The sequence below is a fragment of the Octopus bimaculoides genome, chromosome 20, assembly GCF_046866305.1.
Source record: "Octopus bimaculoides isolate indiv1 chromosome 20, ASM4686630v1, whole genome shotgun sequence".
Classification (NCBI taxonomy): Eukaryota; Metazoa; Mollusca; class Cephalopoda; order Octopoda; family Octopodidae; genus Octopus; species Octopus bimaculoides.
The window spans coordinates 28615890-28636493 of record NC_142947.1 but is presented as its reverse complement, the minus strand read 5'-3'; the positions used below and the strand labels follow the sequence as shown (position 1 = coordinate 28636493).

At 41.0% G+C, this 20604-nt stretch overlaps 2 protein-coding genes across 5 annotated transcripts in view; one reads left to right on the top strand and one right to left on the bottom strand.

Moving 5' to 3' along the window:
* LOC149131658 (uncharacterized) overlaps positions 1-20604 on the bottom strand; it is an 88170-nt gene that overhangs the window by 25433 nt on the left and 42133 nt on the right. The gene's annotated exons all lie outside the window — the stretch shown is intronic.
* The window catches only part of LOC106867274 (uncharacterized), a 50580-nt gene that overhangs the window by 4273 nt on the left and 25703 nt on the right, over positions 1-20604 (top strand). Inside the window, exons 1-2 of one of the 4 annotated variants that reach the window (XM_089338282.1) lie at positions 13852-16839; positions 17576-17732. The exons of 1 other annotated variant lie outside the window; for it this stretch is intronic. Coding sequence is in view for 1 of the 3 variants with exons in the window: in XM_014912102.3 (XP_014767588.2) it covers positions 18551-18604 (54 nt within the window). In the remaining 2 variants the exon portion in view is untranslated. Of the gene's footprint in view, positions 1-13851; positions 16840-17575; positions 17733-18368; positions 18605-20604 lie in introns of those variants that run through there. 2 more of the 4 variants (XM_089338283.1, XM_014912102.3) reach the window with 2 other exon arrangements.

The following is a 20604-nucleotide window of genomic DNA, read 5'->3' as shown; positions in this document are numbered from 1 at the left end:
ATGTTTAAAACTTGACCTGGAAATGAAAATCAGAAAAAAATAATGCAATGGGTGTAAAAAAATGTGTAGGAAACGAATATGAAAAAAAATGCATGCAAAGCAATGGGAGGGTGGGGAAGAAGACCTCAGAAAATTCACAAGGTCCGAGTTTTCCCCCATAACTTTTGTGTGTATACATATGTGTGTATATATATATATATATATATATATATATATATATATATATTTCATTTCAATTTCATTTCAAAGTTTCAGCTCAGAGCTGCGGCCATGCTGATGCACCACCGTGTATATATATATATGTATGTATATAATATATGTATATATATATAATATATGTATCTCTCTCTCTCTCTCTCTCTCTCACTCTCTCTCTCTCTCTCTCTCTCTCTCTCTATATATATATATATATATATAGATAGATAGATAGATAGATAGATAGAGAGAGAGAACATAATAACGAGTGAATGAGAATAACGATGGAAGGGTTAAGAAAGTGCAAAAATAATTGAAGCTAAAATTAAACAAAATTGAAGCCAAAACATTAAAAATTATTAAAAGTGGGTAGAAATAAACACTACATAGTGTAGTAGTACTACGCTAGGGTATCTGTAGAAAGTTGAATGTGATTTCAGAATATAATGAGGAAAAATTCAGATCTTGGGAATTTTCTGAAAGTCCTCTCCCTACCTCAAGATTTTCTCCACAAATTACTTTATAATCGTAATGCATGTCATTTGAAAGGTATTTAACCAAAATTTCAATAAAAAAACACATTTTCCTAACAGTTACAAAGGAAAAATTCAGTTCTTGTGAATTTTCCGAAGATTTTCCCCACAAATTTCTTCATAATCCTAATGTATGCCATTTGAAAAGTATTTCTATAAAGTGTTTTTCTTTTTTTACAATTATGATTTCCATTTTTGCTTACGTGAAATTATAAAATAAAATTTTCTCAAGGTGGTGCCCCAGCATGGCCACAGTCTAATGACTGCAAACAGTAAAAAGAAAAAAAAAGAAAAAATAACCGGAAAATATAACCGTGGAGCTTTTGTCCACTTTCACACTTTAACTATCGGGCTTTTGTCTAAGGAGCTTTTGTCCTTGGGGCTTTTGTCCTGATTGAAACATGTGTAGGCACTTTTTATACTTATTTGTTGATGCATGTTTGTTTAAATTTTATTTGTATTAAACTATTTGCCATGTTCTTATTGTGATACAAATAAATTAAGTATCCACCTCATTGTTTTTTGTCAAGAGTTTCACCTCCAGCCATTCATTATGTCAATCAGCACATACACTGACACACCATTCTGCTGTGGTGGCCGTAAAGACAGAAAGTTCCCGATGCGTAATGTTGTTCACATTAGGATGTAAATTATTCATTTATTTGAAAAATAAAAGAAATAAGATGATCTTAATGTTATCACATTAGAATTAAAAGTGAAAGAATGAAAGTGAAACAATATTATAGCCATATCACATTATAGATGATAAGCAGCTTCCTTTATTATAGTACAGATGTGACTAATTCAGCAAAACATTGCTTTCGTTATTGAAACATTGTCACTCTCGTAATGCAACACTTTGTAATTTTGGTCGAAATTGAAAGTATGAAACTATTTTCACTTTCTAATGAAACCTGGTCATTGTGGAGCAGTAGCTTTCAAATGACTATAGCTGGTTGTTGAGATAACATAGAATATATGTAAATGAAAATATAGTTTATTTGATAACCAAAACAATTACTGAATATTTTGATACCCCATACGTCAAAATAGGAACCCAATTTTGGAATGCAAAATGAACATACACACTCTCTCTCTCTCTTACTGTTAGAACATACATAAGGTATCAAACATCTGCATTTCTCTGTCATCCGCTATCCCTGTCTTTCATCTTCTCCCATAGAAATTTGTTTTCTGTCTCTGTTTCTTTCTCTTGTCTCTGTCTTTTTCTCATTTTGTATTTCTTCCACTCATTCCGTAAAAAATTATTTGAAGAGAGCAGAAATTGAAAGAAGAGAAAGCGAAAAGGACAGAGAGAAAGAAAGTGAAGATGAGAAAATGAAAGATATATGTATGTGTATATGAAATGGATGTGTATGTGCATATGTGTGTGAGAAAGAGAAAGAGTGGGAAACAGAGAAAGAGATAGAGTGAGTGTGTGTTGTGATGACTGATGTCTTTTAAGGTACACAGAAAATGTGACATCATCGTATAAAATGTTTGATAGTTGATTTATGGAAAAGATTATATTGTTGAATTTTTGAAATGCAAATATATGAATAGAAATTAAGTTTAGTTTATAGCTGAAATAGTACTGAATCTTTTGATATCTCATACGCCAAAATCGGTAACTCGGTTTTGGAATGCTTAAGGAATATATATATATAGGACGGACTTCTTTCAAACTGAAAGTATCATCTCACATTACAATAGAAATGTAATACTGAAATAGTGTACGAGATAAGAAATTGCTCTGGGTCCGCATTAGACAAAAAGTTGAAAATTTTTTTTGGCCCATGACACAGCATGGACCCTAAGTAAGGCATAAGCAAAATTTGAATGAAATCAGTTGTGTAGTTCTCAGGTTTTAGGGATTCACACAGACAGACAGACACATAGACAGACACACAGACAGACACACAGTCAAACACATTCTCATCTTTATATATATATATATATATATATATATATATATAGATAGATATAGATATATCCATATATACAAACACACACACACACTCACACACACAGGTGCACACACACACACACACACACACACACACACACACACACACACAGTGTGTGTATCTGTGTTTATATTTATTTCAATTTAAACTAATATTGTGTTCCTTTGTCACCTGCAACTTCATTAGTTTGAGAAATCAAGACTGAGTAGAAATGTAATACTGAAATAGTGTAAGAGATAAGAAATTGCTCTGGGTTCGCATTAGACAACACTCCAGACAATACTCTAGACACCATGGCTTGGTGGCTAGAGTGTTGGACTCATGATCATAAGCTTGTGGTTTCAATTCCTGGACTGGGCAATGCATTGTATACATGAGCAAAACACTTCATTTCACATTGCTCCAGTCCCTTCAGCTGGTAAAAATAAGTAACCCTGTGATAGAATAGTGTCCCATTCAGGGGTGGAATATATACACCACAGAAACCGGGAAACTGGCCATATGAATCTATATGACATGGGAAAGAACTTCATCCTTTAAATTAAGATTGAAGTAGCAACTGAAATTGATATGATTAACTATAGTAGCTATAGTTACTGTTCAATGACTGAAACCAACAAAATAAATGAATACTAAAATGTTGCACAAAACATTACCTAAAGACTATAAAATCACAAATGTTGTATTAGCCGCATGGTCACAAATTTTGTGGGCAGAGTAGAATGAATTAAAACAACCACCAGCACTGGATTGGTACTTTATTTTATCAACTCTTGAAGATTGTGTAGAAAATAACTTTTTATTACATTAAAATGATTTGTAAACCATTTTCCCTAAGAAGAGAGAAAATAATGAACTCTTGACTGCTTTTTCTAGCACTGATATTTTACATTATTTTTGGGCTTCCTTACATCATCATCATCATCATCAACATTTAACATCTGTTTTCCATACTGGCATGGGTTGAACAGCTTGACAGGAACTGGCAAGGTTGGGGGGGGCCACAATAGTTTCCATAGTCTGTTTTGGCTTGGTTCCTACAACTGGATGTACCGCGTACTTTTACATGGCACCAGTAGTTAGACCAATGCTTTTTACATGGCGCCTTGGTTTTAGGATTTCAATTCTGTTGTTGTGGGCAGGTCTTCTTGAATACAGAAATGCACCACATACTTCAGTTTTCTGTCATCTTTGTAAGGCTCAATATTTTGAGATCAGCCTTCAATATTTTATCCCATGTCTTTCTAGGTCATCCTCTTCCACAATTTCCCTCCACATTAAGTGATCATTTTTACCCAGTCAGAAAACAGGATTCAGAAGATAGCATTTTCTGCGTGATAGCTGTCAACCACAAAATGAAAGCAAACATTACAGCCACAAAGTTTTTAACAAAATGAAAGCAACTACATGTCATATCAAGAGAAAGAGGGAGAGTAGCATGCATGAGAGATATATATTTGCAGTGAAAGAGTGAGAGTGCGGTAAATATATATATATAGAGAGAGAGAAAGCATACAAGACAGAGAGATAGACAGACAGAAAGAAATTTAATGATTTAAAAGTTGAGTTATTTCTTGTATCAAATTATATTTTTTGATCTTATTTAGTGAAAACATTCTCATTGGGATGCAAATTTCAAAAGTCAAATCTGTTTTTGTCAAGGATGTACCATCTCAGAGCCTTTCAGAGTTACACATAAATATATATACGCTCATTTATATAGTAGATATAATATTACTAAATTTGTATTCTTAAGACTAGATTTTCTCTTCTGGTGATGAAATATTTTATCCCTGACCATTTGTTGATTCTCTACAAAACTTAAAGTACTGCTTATGATGCTGACATTGCATGTGTAAATAATCTACATTGTATTCAAGAGAAGTCTGTTCATCTAATTGCCAAGATTAATTCCCCCTATACTCTACAACCACAGTAGTGATTCTTCTCCATCTCTTCTATTCTACTACAACAGCTGTTGCTTTTCTGAACTAAGTATATGTCCTCTTGACACATCTTTCTTCCCTGCCTCATCTTTACTGTGTCTCTTCACGCTAAACACTTCGTTCAATTCTTTTGTTTCAAAATAGTGCCCTCTGGAATTCACTCTCAACCCAGATCTTTCCTGCAGCAATTGACCAAACATGAAACAAATGTCATACTCATCTAGGATGACCTGCAAAGGTTATAGGCACCTCACTCCACAAGTGATTAACAAACAAAAACTGAAATTTATCTACATTAACTGTTTATATCTGATTACACTTAACTGCAAGTCTAGCTTGGTAATGTCTGATGCTTTCATAAATTGTTTTTTTGTGCCCATGTTGTTGCAAGCAAATAGAGGTACACTCTGGATTTCTACCCACTTTATCCAATGGAACAACTAGAGTTAGAGTACTGACACTCACTACAGCTGAGTAACCTAAAGCAATATAAAATGAAATACCTTGCTCAAGGTACTTGGCTGTAAACAAATATTATTACAGAGCAGTGTTGCTTGGTTTGCTTATTGCTTGAGTTGAGTTGGTCAATGTTGATCGAACAAGGATTCATTGCACTGCCCCTAAAGTAAAGATATACTGTTCAGATAAAATTTAATTTCAAACATCTGAGTCACCATTGTCTAGATGGATGGCTTAATTATTGTTGTTGTATGAATATTATCTCATCATTGTTGTAGTGTATGTGTGGAACATCATTGCTGGCTGCATGGATAAAAACTGAAGCAAAGTCACAAACATTTAATTGTAATATTTATTGCTGGACATAGTATATTTGGTGTTGGCCATTTACAATGAACAATATTAAAGCATCAGTTGTGGTGTGCAAGAGCGACGATTGCGTTGGTATGGTCATGTGGCGAGATTGGATGAGGATAGCTGTGTGAAAAAGTGTCACACTCTAGCAGTTGAGGGAACCTGTGGAAGAGGTAGGCCCAGGAAGACCTGGGATGAGGTGGTGAGGCACGACCTTCGAACATTGGGCCTCACCGAGGCGATGACTTCTGACTGAGACCGTTGGAAATAGGTTGTGCGTGAGAAGACCCGGCAAGCCAAGTGAGACCTAAATCCAAGGCCTCTGCCAGGGATGTAACCAGCCCACTTATGCGTACCTTTCCTTCATTGGACACTAAACTCTGCTTGAGGTAAATGAAATCGAAATCGAACTAAATTTGACGACTGGCACCCATGCTAACGTCGTCTCCTTCATTGGACACGAAACTCGTCTTGCAAAGCGAAAGCAAAATCATGATGGCACCTGTGCACAGCGTCGCCTTCCTGGCACTTGTGCCGGTGGCATGTGTAAAGACATTCAAGCGAGATCGTTGCCAGTGCCACTGGACTGGCTCCTGTGCAGGTGGCACGTAAAATACACCATTTTGAGCATAGCTGTTGCCAGTACTGCCTGACTGGCCTTCGTGCTGGTGGCACGTAAAAGCACCCACTACACTCTTGGAGTGGTTGGCATTAGGAAGGGCATCCAGCTGTAGAAACTCTGCCAAATCAGATTGGAGCCTGGTGTAACCATCTGGTTCACCAGTCCTCAGTCAAATCATCCAACCCATGCTAGCATGGAAAGCGGACGTTAAATGATGATGATGAATATTAATAATTGCCAACTGGGAGGAAAGAAAAACTGGTCTGTGAATGCAGAAAACTGTGGGACATCATGTGGTGTGTCCAAGTGCCAGGAGTTGTCTGTGCAAAAGTCCAATGTGGCCTGTGGTATCAGCAGTTTGTCGGCTGTCTGGGTTCTGAGTTAAGCATCTAACAGTTTTTATAAGGTGACAGAGGGTAAATGCTAGAACATTTGAATAAGTCATAGCATGCCACAGCTTCATGCTGATTGGTTAATTTATAGATCAATCACATGAAAGTATGATGGCTCAAGTACCTAGCAGTTAGAGTTTAAACAAGTCACTGCTGTAAGCAGTGTTTACTTTCTAAATGTAGTGAGTGTTTCATTAGCTTGTAATGTTGAACTGACTGTCTCCAGTAGATATGAATGTAACTTACAGAGACTTAGAATCCAACAAATTGCTATTATACACCATATGGAAGTAAATGAATGAGCTAAAATAAAGCCTCTGCTTGGGTGTTTGCCATGCTATAATAGCAGCCAAATGTACCTCAGATAGCATTCCATCCTCTTAAAGAGTAATGGATACAATAAATAATATTGCCATAAATCTTATAAGGTGGGAGGTTCATTGCTGGAATGCTTTTTTCCATAGGTCTGCTCAATTAAGATTCACCTTGGGGTAACCAACATAGAGTAAATATTTTGGTGGTGTTTCGATAAAATAGGAATTTACTGCACTGTCCCTTAAGTAAAGATGTATTGTTCAGAAAAAAATTTAAGTTCATTAAAATTGTTAGATTGTATACATTAGCAAGATTTTAATCCTGTAATTTTAATTTCTAAGTTCAAAAGTTCTTTGCGTTGACTTTTTCACACTTATTGAATGAATACAATAATAATGTGATATAGATTTAAATTATTGTCTCCTTCCCACTGTTGGCAGTTAGATTGGTACCTAAGGTGGGCAGCAATTTCGCAAACACTTCCAGTATTATTTATATTTCTTAGCACTGACAGGACCCCACATTTACATCTTTACTACTAGTCACTTCCTGGAAATAACCTCAACTAATTCTCCTTTCTACAATTATGTATTCTTTTAAAGGCAACTAGACCTCGTATGACAGACTTTTCTTCTTTTTGGACTTAACCATTGCAGCTTATAACCTATTTTAGGAGATTTATGGCATAACTACAGATATATACCCTGCTCACTTTGTTGCCTCATAACTTCCAGAAAAATGGATACTTTTTAATGAAACTTTCAACAAATAATCGCTTAGATCTTGTAGATTGAGTGTATACTCTTTACTCTCTTTTACTCTTTTACTTGTTTCAGTCATTTGACTGCGGCCATGCTGGAGCACCGCCTTTAGTCGAGCAAATCGACCCCAGGACTTATTCTTTGTAAGCCTAGTACTTATTCTATCGGCCTCTATTGCCGAACCGCTAAGTTACGGGGACATAAACACACCAGCATCAGTTGTCAAGCAATGCTAGGGGGACAAACACAGACACATACACACACATATATATACATACATATATACGATGGGCTTCTTTCAGTTTCCGTCTACCAAATCCTCTCACAAGGCTTTGGTCGGCCCGAGGCTATAGTAGAAGACACTTGCCCAAGATGCCACGCAGTGGGACTGAACCCGGAACTATGTGGTTGGTAAGCAAGCTACTTACCACACAGCCACTCCTGCACTATGTAAAGATTTGTTGAATAAAATTCTTCTGAGGGGTTGGGGACAGGAGTTTCGGAAAATTCACATGACCTGACATTTTATCCCTCATAACTTTCAGGAAAATAAGTAATTTTTAATGAAATTTTATACAAATACCTTTCAAACGGTGTAGATTACGATTACAAAGAAATTTGTAAGCAAAATCTTTTGGAAGGGGGTAGGGAGAGGAGTTTCTGGAAAGCAGAGTTTCGGATCAGACGGCCTTCGTAAGTTGAAATTTCTCCGTTTTGACGGGGATTTTTTCTAATTTTTTTTGCAGCACACTCTTCAGAATGATGGGAGGCATCTTTTCATGGAATAAATTAAAATATTTTGAAAATTTATGATTTTTTTCACTCCTGCCAACCCCTCACCATCACAGTCCAGACCGATTTTAGCCATTTTTTTTCTTTTTTTCCTTTTTCACTCTGCACTTAAAAAACATGAGAGAAACCTTTTCGGTTAAAAAAAGGAAAATTTGTTTTCAGAGGAAAAAGTGTGCAATTTCAGGAAAATTTGGCTGTTGTTTCTAGCACATCGCAAGACCAGCCTCCTTGTTTTTTTCTTCACTCAAATATGTATTAATGTTTTTCAATATTTCCCCCCATAAACACATCTATGCTATAAAAAAAAAAGAAAAATTTGAAAATTTATGATTTTTTTAGCTTCACTCCCTGCCTCTGATTATTTCTGTTTATAATTCTAAAATATTGGAGAGCTGAGAAGATTATTGCTGGAATTTATCCAGAGTGATTTTAATAAAAGGTATGTAAAAGATGATTTTTTTTTTATAGCATAATTTTCTGTTAGAGAATGTTTTTTTTCTTACACACTCACATACGCACAGGGGTTGTAGATAATTGATTGGAACCTTTGCAATCAATTATTTTCCTAGTAATCAATTTTAATTGGGATACAGGCCAATTAATTATTGCAATTAGTGGTCAATTATTTTGCCGAATGTAAAAACACCTCTTCGATTTAGATAAGAGCCAAAAAGATAGCAAAATAAAAGGCACATCTTATAGTTTCTGTGGTATTATGGGCTGTGACGAGCTATGTGTTGTGGTGGAGAGGGGTGAGGCAAACAGAGGTGAAGCCAGACCGGAAGGGCCAAACCGGAAGGGTCAGATCGGAAGTCGGGGACACGCAGTCGAAGGCTAGCACGTGGGGCCAGTGAAAAAACAGCGACGTTACGAGAAAGACGTGTTCTGATTAGGAGCGATCGTGTACCCCGCTGCGGTCGGCAAGGTAAGGTCCAACGCTTCATTCTGTCCTTTTGCTTCTTGTGGTCTTCTTCCTCCATCGCACCACAAGCTATTTCGGCCCATAAGAAAAAAAAAAAATTATGAGTATAGTCAGGATTGCTAGTGATATAATTAAGCCGTCTTGCGGCGACACGGACGTAGTCGCATGGCTAAAGAAGATGAAGCTGGTCGCGAAGCTCCAAGGAATATGCGACTTGGCAAGTTTTCTACCGCTTTACTTAGATGGTCCAGCGTTGGCGCTATTTTTAGAGATAGAAGAGAGGGACCAAGTTAGCGCGGAGAAAATAGAAATCCGCTTGATGGAGGGCTTCGCAGAAGGGATGTTCGAGGCGTACGCTCGCCTGGGGAGAGTGAGGTGGACCGGCGAACAGGTTGACGTGTTTGCCAACGAACTTAGGAGGTTGGCTAGACAGGCGGTGTACGAGGGAGAATCGCTGGATCAAACGGTAAAGTTGGCGTTTGTGACTGGGTTTGCTGACCATCTGTTGGTCGAATTGCAGAAACTGCCGGACGTGAGTACCATGCCCATGGCGGATATAATATCGAGAGCTCGTATGTTAGTTTCCTGTCGTAGGTCGTCACCGCTGGTAGCAGCGGCGACAGCAAAAGGTGGCCGGCCAAGGAGTGGCGGAGAGGGGTCGAACAAGGAACGTGCGCGTCCATTCAAAGGTCAGTGTTTCTGGTGTCAGGGCCCACACATGGTGCGAGACTGTAAGTTACCTAAGCCTGAGGTCATCTGCTACCGTTGTCGTGAAACGGGGCATATGGCCAGCGAATGTCTGCAGGGAAACGGTCTAAGGGAGACTACTGCGCCAGCGGTCTCCCTTTCAGATCATTAACGGCGCAATTTTTTCTACCCGTTGTTGATGTGCTAGTGGATGGGAAGATGTCGCGTGCGCTTGTGGACACGGGCTGTACAACGACCCTGATGACTCCGGGAGTGGTAGAGACGCGGAGTGGAGAAAGCAGTGTGAGGGCAGTCGACGGAAGAGAGGTACGCTGTGAATGCATTACTGACGTGCAGATTGAGGTGCAGGGAGCAAAGCTAACGCTGCAAGCAATAGTAGTTGGCCGCTTGGTGGATGAGATTGACGTGGTGTTGGGGAAGGACGCCATCAACCGTCTTGGTAGCGTTAGGATTGCAGGAGATGAGGTCACGTTCGGAAGCATGGGGGTATCGTGCGCCGTGAGTCGGGACCGCCAGGGAGAGCAGAGCCCCGTCGAGGACAGCGCCGCTTACACCATCGAAGACAAAGATTTTCAGGCGGCGTCTGATGGTCGGAGGTGGACGATAGAGTGGAGATGGAAGGACGAGCCCCCACTACTAAAGAACAGGGTGAGCTGCTACCAGCATACGTTGAAAGGTCATGCCGGCGTCGAGTTCGACGATGAGGTAGAGAGATGGATCAAGGAAGGAGTCCTTGTCCCGTGGAAAGAGGAGGTGATGAGTGGAGTGCTGCCTCTAATGGCGGTGGTGCAGCCGACGAAAGGAAAAGTCAGACCGGTGCTTGACTTTAGGGAGCTAAACGACCATATATCATGCCACACGGGAGGCGAGGCAACGGACGTTTGCGGTGAGACGTTACGTGTGTGGAGACAGTCGACCAAGGCAGTGACGATCGTTGACTTGAAGTCGGCATATTTGCAGCTCCGTGTGAGTGACAAGCTGTGGCAATACCAGCTGGTGCGGTACAAGGGCCGGACGTACTGTTTAACCAGGCTGGGTTTCGGGCTGAATTCCGCTCCGAAAATTATGGCGATGGTGCTCAAGTCCGTCCTAGGGAAAGAGGAGAGGATAAGGAAGGCCACCAGTTCCTACATCGACGACATTTTGGTTGACGAGACTGTAGTGCCAGCCACCGAGGTAGTGAGACACCTGGAGAGGTCCGGGCTGATTGCGAAGCTGCCTGAGTCGATGGTGGGGGGAGCTGCGCTGGGGCTGAAGCTACAAAAAGACAGATCGGGAGAGCTGGTGTTCCGGAGAGGAAACGAGATCCCTGAACTGGGCACCAGCGTGAGTAGACGGGAACTGTTCTCGGTGTGCGGGAAGCTGGTGGGACATTACCCGGTTGCAGGATGGCTTCGGACAGCATGTAGCTTCATCAAGAGATGAGCCGAAGGAGCAAAGTGAAATGACAGAGTTGGGGAGAAAACGACCGACATGATGCAGGAAGTCTTGGTCAGAGTGAGAGCAGAGGATCCAGTGAGGGGCAGTTGGTATGTTCCCAAATCAAAGAGTGGGATTGTTTGGTGTGACGCCAGTAGCATCGCAATAGGGGTTGTCTTGGAAATGGGAGGCACCGTGGTGGAAGTTGCAGTCTGGCTCAGGAAGATGGATGACTGCAACCATATCAACGTGGCGGAGTTGGATGCCGTGCTGAAGGGGGTGAACCTGGCCTTGAAGTGGGGGGTGTGCACCATCGAGATTAGAACCGATTCGGCCACTGTGCTTGGTTGGGTGACAACAGTCCTCACCGATGAGCGGAGGATGCGAACCAAAGGGGCTGCGGAGATGCTGGTAAAGCGCCGATTGGGAATATTGCAGGAGCTAACCACTGAGTTCGATCTGGAGCTGAACGTAATCTTTGTGCCTTCCGAAAAGAACAGGGCAGACGTCCTAACCAGGGTAAAGCGAGCTTGGTTGCAGGTGCCAGAGGATGCGGAGCGGGCTGTGGCTGCAGTATGCTGTCTGAGTGACTCGGAGTTGAGGAGACTGCATACCATGCATCACATGGGAGTGGACAGGACGTTGTTCCTCGCCAGGAAAGTTGACTCCGAGGTAACGAGGCGGAGCATGCAGAGAGTGGTTAGCAGCTGTGACAGGTGCCAGTCTATTGACCCTGCTCCGGGCGTACATGAGGCAGGAAGTATTCCAGTGGCCCACAACTGGAAACGACTGGCAGTGGACGTAACACGCTACCGGAAGGGGACGTACCTCTCAATGGTTGACTGCGGACCGGGGCGGTTGGCCATACGGAGGGAGATGAAGACGGGGACTGCAGAGGAAATCGCAGGAGTGTTAAATGGGATATTCATGGAACGAGGCCCCGTGGATGAGCTGCTGCTGGATAATGGCACTGCATTTCGCTCGGAGGTGCTGAAAGAAATGCTTGACGGGTGGCAGGTCAACCGCTTCTTCAGGGCAGCATACCAGCCAAGTGGAAATGGAGTGGTGGAAAGGCATCATCGTACCATCAAGACCATGGCAGAGAGGGGCCACATTTCGCCAATCGAGGCCGTATTTTGGTACAATATGTCGCCCAGGTCAGGACAGGCTGAGGAGTCGGTGCCACACAGGGCAATATTCAGGTACGAGTGGAGACACCCGTGTATTGCATCAATGCGAGTCCGGGGAGAAGAAGAGCACACCTTCGTGCAGATCGGGGAAGAAGTTTGGGTAAAACCCCCAAATGCACGGTGCACATCACAATGGGGGAAAGGAACTATAACCTCCATCAATGGTATGCCATGCCATGTTTTGGATGTGCGGAAGATTGTCAGTGCTTCAGAGGATGGAACCAGCTGCAGTGGGCAGGATGATGAAGACAGCAGCAGTAAGCAAGATGATGAAGGCAGCGCCCCAGGAACTCAGGCCAGTCCCAGGGTCGCACAGCGACCACAGAGGGAGTGGTACCCTCCTCCCTGGTTGGCTGATTATGAAACCAATTAAGGTAGTTCGGGAGCGAGGAGTGAGTGGGAGAGCCGGTTGAATGATCTATAGATCAGGGGGGGGGCGTGTGGTGTTATGGGCTGTGACGAGCTATGTGTTGTGGTGGAGAGGGGTGAGACAAACAGAGGTGAAGCCAGACCGGAAGGGCCAAACCAGAAGGGTCAGATCGGAAGTCGGGGACACACGGTCGAAGGCTAGCACGTGGGGCCAGTGAGAAAACAGCGACGTTACGAGAAAGACGTGTTCTGATTAGGAGCGATCGTGTACCCCGCTGCGGTCGGCAAGGTAAGGTCCAACGCTTCATTCTGTCCTTTTGCTTCTTGTTGTCTTCTTCCTCCATCACACCACAGTTTCAAAAATCTTTATTATCAGAAAACGTTCAAAGTTCAGTTTTATTGGTTTAGAATAGGGAACAAACAACGTGTATACTCTACATTGTACAAATAAATAGAAAGTTTTCAATTGAAAGAGTTTCTCAAATGAGTAGCACAATTAAAATGTTCTAATATAGCAAAAGATTATGAACGATTGCAGATTTCTGAAACAAAGTCTTCATCCTACAAAGCATGGTTGACTTTTAGAAATAATTGCATCTCTAAATTCATTGGTATTAAGTATTACTGAAAATCATTAAAAGCATAACCTGCTGAACTGAAGAAACGTCCCAAGATGTTGGACGTTGGTAACAAAAATCAACAGTTCAGATATTGCTGAGGTGAAATTTTATCTTTTTTGTGTTTTTTTCAAACAAACTGAAGCAAAATCATCAATCGCCTTTGAGAATTTTATTGCCTTCAAAGTGTTTACCGTTTTACAAAATTAAATTAGAAAATTGAACAAAACAGAGAACACAATTGAAAAAATTAAAAAGAAAAGAAAAAGAGGGAAAGAAAAAAGGGAAAAAAGAAAAAACAAAATAATTCACCACCTTGGGTTGAAAAGTTGGGGGTGCTAGGAAACCTTTCCAGTGGCTATTGAAGCACATCAGAACACTTGCAGTGTTGTGTGGGTGATGACGAGGCTGATGTGCTGGAACAGCCAAGTGCCCTCATGAGCCTCACCAGTTACCTCTGCAAGGCGTGTTGTCAGTGAAGAGAGGAATCTCACAGTTAGTGGTCCAACCCCACCAAACGTCTTGAACACCACAGGATGGAAAATATAGTTGGCCAACAGATCGCGCTATTTCAGGATTTTGTTCCACTCGGCTGCAGAAATTGGATCTCACCCTGGCCACAGCATCCAGGATGTGAGAAGAAGCAAAGGAGTCGCTAACTGTGACATCCCAGAGAAGGCATCTGCTTTGCAACCAGGAGCACAGAGTGAGGCCATCAGGTCTCTATCCATCACATTTGGACAATCCAGATGGTTTCAAGATGGAGGGGATGTTTACCTGAGCCAAGCTCCTCTTGAGTATCAGGTTCAACTCTGTATGATACACGAAGTGACCAGCATTCAGGTGGCAAGAAAGGCCATGGAGGCCTGTGGAGTCAAGGAGCCTGCCACAACAACAGATCAAACCTGTGCATATGTCAGCTCCCACTCTGAGGGCAATGGAAACACGAAGTTCATCCAAGTTGAGTGGACCACCAACATTAGTCACAGGAATGGCATCAATCCAGTCACCTGAGTATTTGGCGCTAGCAAACAATAAACTGGTCCGACTGGATGAAGAGGGAATCGAAGGTGGCTTTGAAATTATGTTGTGCCAAGCTTTCTGACTCCACCAGTCCTTCACCTTCTCAGGAGCAGACAAACCCAGTTCCCTCCAGTGTTGGAGAGCTTCATCCAACTCCCTGTTGGAACTGGTCCATGTTGGAGAAGAGAGGATGTTGCTCAGCAGGGTGGAGCAGGCGTGGGTGGAGGAAAGGAAGCAGTGGAGAGAGGGACGAACACTTATGAAGACCAAGACCTCCAAATCGCTTGGGCAATGCAGCCTGATCGCAGGACATTGGAGAGAGTCTGACATTGACTAAGCATTCCTCATCAGTAAGATGAGCTGACTCTGAGTAAATATAGAAGCTTAGCAATTGAGAGGTCCCCCCAAACAAGCATCATTGAGATACCAGACGTTGAAGTCTAGCTTGACCCTCATCTTGGTGATGTCATCAATGCCCTGTGTGAACAGAGTGGGCCTGAGTGGGTTGCCCTGTTGGACTCCTGAGGTGGAGGTGATGATTTGGTCACTGAAAAAGAAATAGGAGGGATCCTGATAAGCCTGCCATGCAAGGCAGTAGAGTTGTGGGACCTTCTATCTTACTGAGCTGAGGACAGCATTGCGACTGATGGAGTTGAAGGCATTCCTAAGGTCAAGTTTGCGGATGACCTTGGGTGAGAAGGAGGGCAAGTTAGCATAGGCTCTGGTAGTGTGGGCAGCAGCTTCACCTCCCAATTTGGTGCCCACTTGTAGCTGGGTAGGGAAAAATTCCTCCTCCAGTAAACTAGAGACCAATTGTAAGCACACCTTTGCAGTTAAATGGCGAAGGGTGTAGCTGACCGCAATGGGGCACAGATCTCCATTGGATTTAGTGAGCCCAAATAATTTTGCACCAAAGAATAGTGGGCAGATATAAGGGAGGACATTCACAAACCGAGCCAAATTCTCCAAGTCGCCAGCTGATAAGGAGATAACATCCTTGAGTTGTTGAGGCCAAAGGCCATCAATTTCTGCACCTGAACCAGCAGGGAAGGATGAAATCGCTTTCTGATTTTATCAGAGGTGAAGACCAGTCTCAAGTATTCTGGGGGATTGGGCCAGTTTAGTTGATTATCTGAGGGTCCCGGTGGATGCTTCTCTTTCAGATGTCTAAGAGACTTAGAGTTACACGGAGTGAGGGAGGACAGAGAAGAGAAGAGATGGACAACTCCTTTTATGTCAAATTTGCTGAATTTGGCATTGACTGCGCGCTTGAGGTTTATGGGTTATCTGTCGGTAGGCACCTTGCTTGATGTCAAATTGAGGTGAGAAGTGGTCAGGGTGGATTCAAATAGCTGGAACTGTCGCTTGAAAGAGGATGTAATGGAGTCCAATTTCACATTGTGCACGTGGAGAGAGATGCGAGGGAACAGAAACAGTTTCTGCCAGTCAGACGCATTGTTGGATAAACATACGTTTTTCAACAAGCTGGAGAGCACGTTATTCCAAGCTCCCTTAGAGATCCAGTTAGCTAAATCAGACTGTTGTGATGTGTGTCTGTCATCACTTTCAGCTGATGTAGAGCAGCTACTTCATCTGCAGTTAACTCTGTTTCTGCATGTTATAACATTTTCACAACTCCACTTTCAAAATTTGGGCTGTGCACAATGGCTGCCGATAGAAGCAAATATCTTTAAAAACTTCTCGTAAGGATACAATGCAAGAATTGGCAGTACAACTCCAATCAATTAATTGGACCAATATATTGCAATTAACTTTTCATCAATTAATTTTTTACAACCCCTGCATATGTGGCCTCGTTCGGTTGGGGTGCAAGTAAAAATTTAAATTACCATTTCTTTTTTCTTTGCTTATATCCCAGCAATGGACTACACGTGAGTTACTTTGACATCATCATTCCATAAAATGTGTTTATGGGGAGAAAAATATTGAAAAACATCAATAGATGAGAGTGAGAAAGAAACGAAGAGCGAGGTCTTGGGTTGTGCTAGTGTGGTGTTATGAGCCAGTATGTGTTGTAGGGAAGGATCGGAAGTGGGGCCTGCGGATCCCACCAGAAGTGCCGCGGTGGACATGCGGCATTCAGTGAAGCACAAGGGTCAGTCGGTGGCAAACAGCACATCAGAGCGGATGTGTGAGACAGTACAGCAACGGATAGCACACGGGGACATGAAGTGAACCTTGGAGATTGAGACACCACGTGAATGTTGAAAGCGACCCTTTTTCCGGACCGACAGGTAAGACTACCGTAATTTTCTTTTCGCTTCTGTCTTTTTCCTTCTTTTACATCACAAGCTATTTCGGCTCAAACAGAAAAAAAAGAAAAATGATGGGTATGGTCCGTGTTTCGAATGAGACAGTTAGGCCATTTTGTGGCGAGGGAGGTGTGACCGCTTGGCTGCAAAAAATTAAGTTGGTAGCAACACTCCAAGGTATAGATGATCTAGCGAGTTTTATACCGTTGTACCTCCATGGATCGGCGTTGGCACTATACCTGGAAATAGAAGAAAAAAGACGGAAGCAAAGAGAGAATTACGGTAGTCTTACCTGTCGGTCTGGAAAAAAGGTCACTTTCAACATCCACGTGCTGTTTCGATCTCGCACATGGACATGAAGTGAACCTTGGAGATTGGGACAGCACGTGGAAGATGAAAGTGACCCTTTTTCCAGACCAACAGATAAGACTACCGTAATTCTCTCTTCACTTCTGTTTTTCTTCTTTTATATCACAGCTAGAAACAACAGCCATATCTCCCTTAAATCACCCATTTTCCTCAGAAATTATTAACAATTTTTTTTTAATTGAAAAAGTCTCTCTCACGGGTTTTAAGTGCATAGTGAAAAAAAAAAAACAAATTGGCTAAAATCACTCCGAACTGGGATGGTGAGGGGGTGGCGTGAGTGAAAAAGAAAATTATAAATTTTCATACTTTTTTCTTTTTTTCTTGAAAAAATGCTCCCATCATCCTGAAGACTGTGCTGGAAAATAAATTGGGAAAAATTCCAGTCAAAACGGAGAAATTAGAAACTTATATGGGCCGTCTGATCTGAAACTCTGTTTTCCAGAAACTCCTACCAAAAGATTTTGCTTACAAATCTCTTTGTAATCGTTATCTACACCGTTTGAAAGGTATTTGTATAAAATTTCATTAAAAATTACCCATGATCTCATTTTCCTGAAAGTTATGAGAGTAAATGTCGGGTTGTGTGAATTTTCCGAAACTCCTCTCCCGAACCCCTCGGAAGAAGTTTTTGCAACAAATCTTTACATACACTCAATCTACAGGATCTAATCGATTATTTGTTGAATGTTTCGTTAAAAAGTATCTATCTTTCTGGAAGTTATGAGGTAACAAAGTCGGCGGGGTATACATCTGTATAATTATGACAAATTTATATTGAACATATCTTTTTGGCTCTACTTATTCGTCACATAAGAAAATCAATCGAGAAAAAATAAAGGCGTCAAAATGTATGAAATAGTTTAACGTTAGAGACACATTAAGAGTCTGCTGGAAAAGTCATATATCGGTATACGATCCGAGAGAGCCTCTACATTTCAAACTGCTAGAAATAGCCACCATATCTCCATTAAATCAAATCGTATCATTTTAACAGAACAGCACATTGAATAAAGCTGGATCTAGGTAGACTGTGTTTGAGAAGAATACAGGATAGTCACAGTTAAAGTGTTTCTGATCGAGGTCTACTCGATCACAGATGATCCGTCATGAAAAAGATAAAGTGAGAGTTCTCTGCCTTGTTTAAACTGTCAATACGATTTTGTCTCCCCTTGAGTGCCATGAAATCTCCAGTTACAGAGTCACATTTTCCTTTCATTATGGTGGAAACCGAAGTTGTTGAATATCATAGCTATTGTAATTTACTGTAAGTTATCATTTCTTCGGTTGAAAATATATACCAAAACTTTACTGTACTCTGAGAACGATGGAGCAACTTAATCCGATTTCCACAGATGTTTTGCAGCAATTTAAAACTAAGGTAGAAGTAGCATCATTCACTAATATTTTTCTTTAGTCTATTTGAATGAAGTATACACATAACTATGTAGGTGTCATATATAGAGATAGATAGATAGATATTGACACTTTTTTTAAATGAAAATTCCACATCATTAATACGTTTTAATATTTCTTTTTTGTAAAATTTTATTTTAAATGATGGATGAAACCATTTCAACATATCCATGATATATATAATATCACTGTTTACAATATATAATTTTCTTGTGATTAAAAGAATTGCTCTGCATTTTCTAATGATACTAACCGGTGTGTATTAATATTTCAAGTTAAGATTGTTGATCAGGTCATATGTGTGTATATTCTTTTAATTACTTTTCATTTTTTAAATTTTTATTTGTACTTTCGCTGTAAAATTCAAAGCTAACTCTGAAATTCTCTCAACCTGCTTTTACTGTTTTTCTTTTTTCACGTTAATTGCATGGCGAGCGTCGTAGAGCAAATGAGTTCCTGGTAGAGTTCACAATCAAGCTTTAGTTCTCGGTAGCTACATCACTTCATTTACGATCTGGACTTAAGGAAGGCATGAACGTCATCCGATCTTACGTTATTGATATTATAAATTTGAAACTTTTTATTAAAGTAAAAAAAAAAAAAATTACCATTAGACATATTTGTCGTTTCACATAGCAGAAATAAAGAAACGATTACATTTTTTTATATCTTGAAAACAGTTTATAGGGTAAGTCATGACGCTTCGTAAAACCGGAGCGATGGTTTCAACTTGTCAACAGATCAGTTCTTGTTCATAAGAACTCTTATGGATACATCTGCTAGTTTCCTTTTGAACAGCTGCAAAGTGAAGGACTAATACTGGAAGTTTTAACAAATTCAGAGAAAAAGTAATGCTTTTGTGTGTTTTTTGTTGTTTACAGATGTGTAATACCATCATAGTTTATCATTATCTAGAATGATTGTTTCCCTAGCTCTCTAAGCGTGATATCTGTGTTTGCCTCGCTCTCTAAATGCTATGGCCCAGAATGAGTGTGTGCCTCGAGTGGATGCTTGCGTATCTCCCTACATGCCATTTTATGGGAAAATAGCTGTAAGTCCCCTTACCCTAAGTTGAACTTCATGATCGCCAAACAGACGACCTCTTAATATAATAAAGAATATAGGCTTTACCTACAGAAAAAAACAAAAACAAAACAATTTCATATACCAGCTAAACAGATTTATTTCGATAGTATCTAATTGAAATATGACATGATGCCTGTAACTTTATAAAAATGTCCAAATTATAAACCGTTCACTGTTATAACGTTCTGTCTTTCCTCAATGTTATTAACACTTAAGTGAACTTGAATCAAATGAAAATCGAAACTGATCATTGATAAATATGTTGACAATGATATATAAATATGGCATATGCAGGAATTCCTTTGCCAGTGGTTCTCAAAGTGGGTGATAGAAAGGTCCAGAGGGTGGCCATGCCCCCTCTAACGATAGGTGTATGGGAGGTAAAGGAGGAGGGGTAGTGGAAAATGGGTGTGTGTAAATGTGTGTGGGGGTGGCTTCAGATGAAGAGAGGTGATGAATTGAGACTATGAGGAACTGAGGAATGAAGAGAGAAAATAGATTCCTGCTCTCATGAGAGGCGGGAATCCAGGTGGGTGGCCTCTGTTCAAGGCCAGTCTGAAAACAGACAGATGTAGCGATTCACCGGTTGAGAAGAATGACTGGAGTATCATTGCTGAGTCTGATGTTCTGGAGGTGTTAGGCAAACCAGTTGGGTAAGCACTGGCCTGTTTGACCAATATACAGAGAAAGACAGAGAGAGCAGGAGATGCAGTGGGTTACATGTATGTGTATGTATATATATATATATATATATATATATATCATCATCATCATCATCATCGTTTAACGTCCACTTTCCATGCTAGCATGGGTTGGACGATTTGACTGAGGACTGGTGAAACCGGATGGCAACACCAGGCTCCAATCTAATTTGGCAGA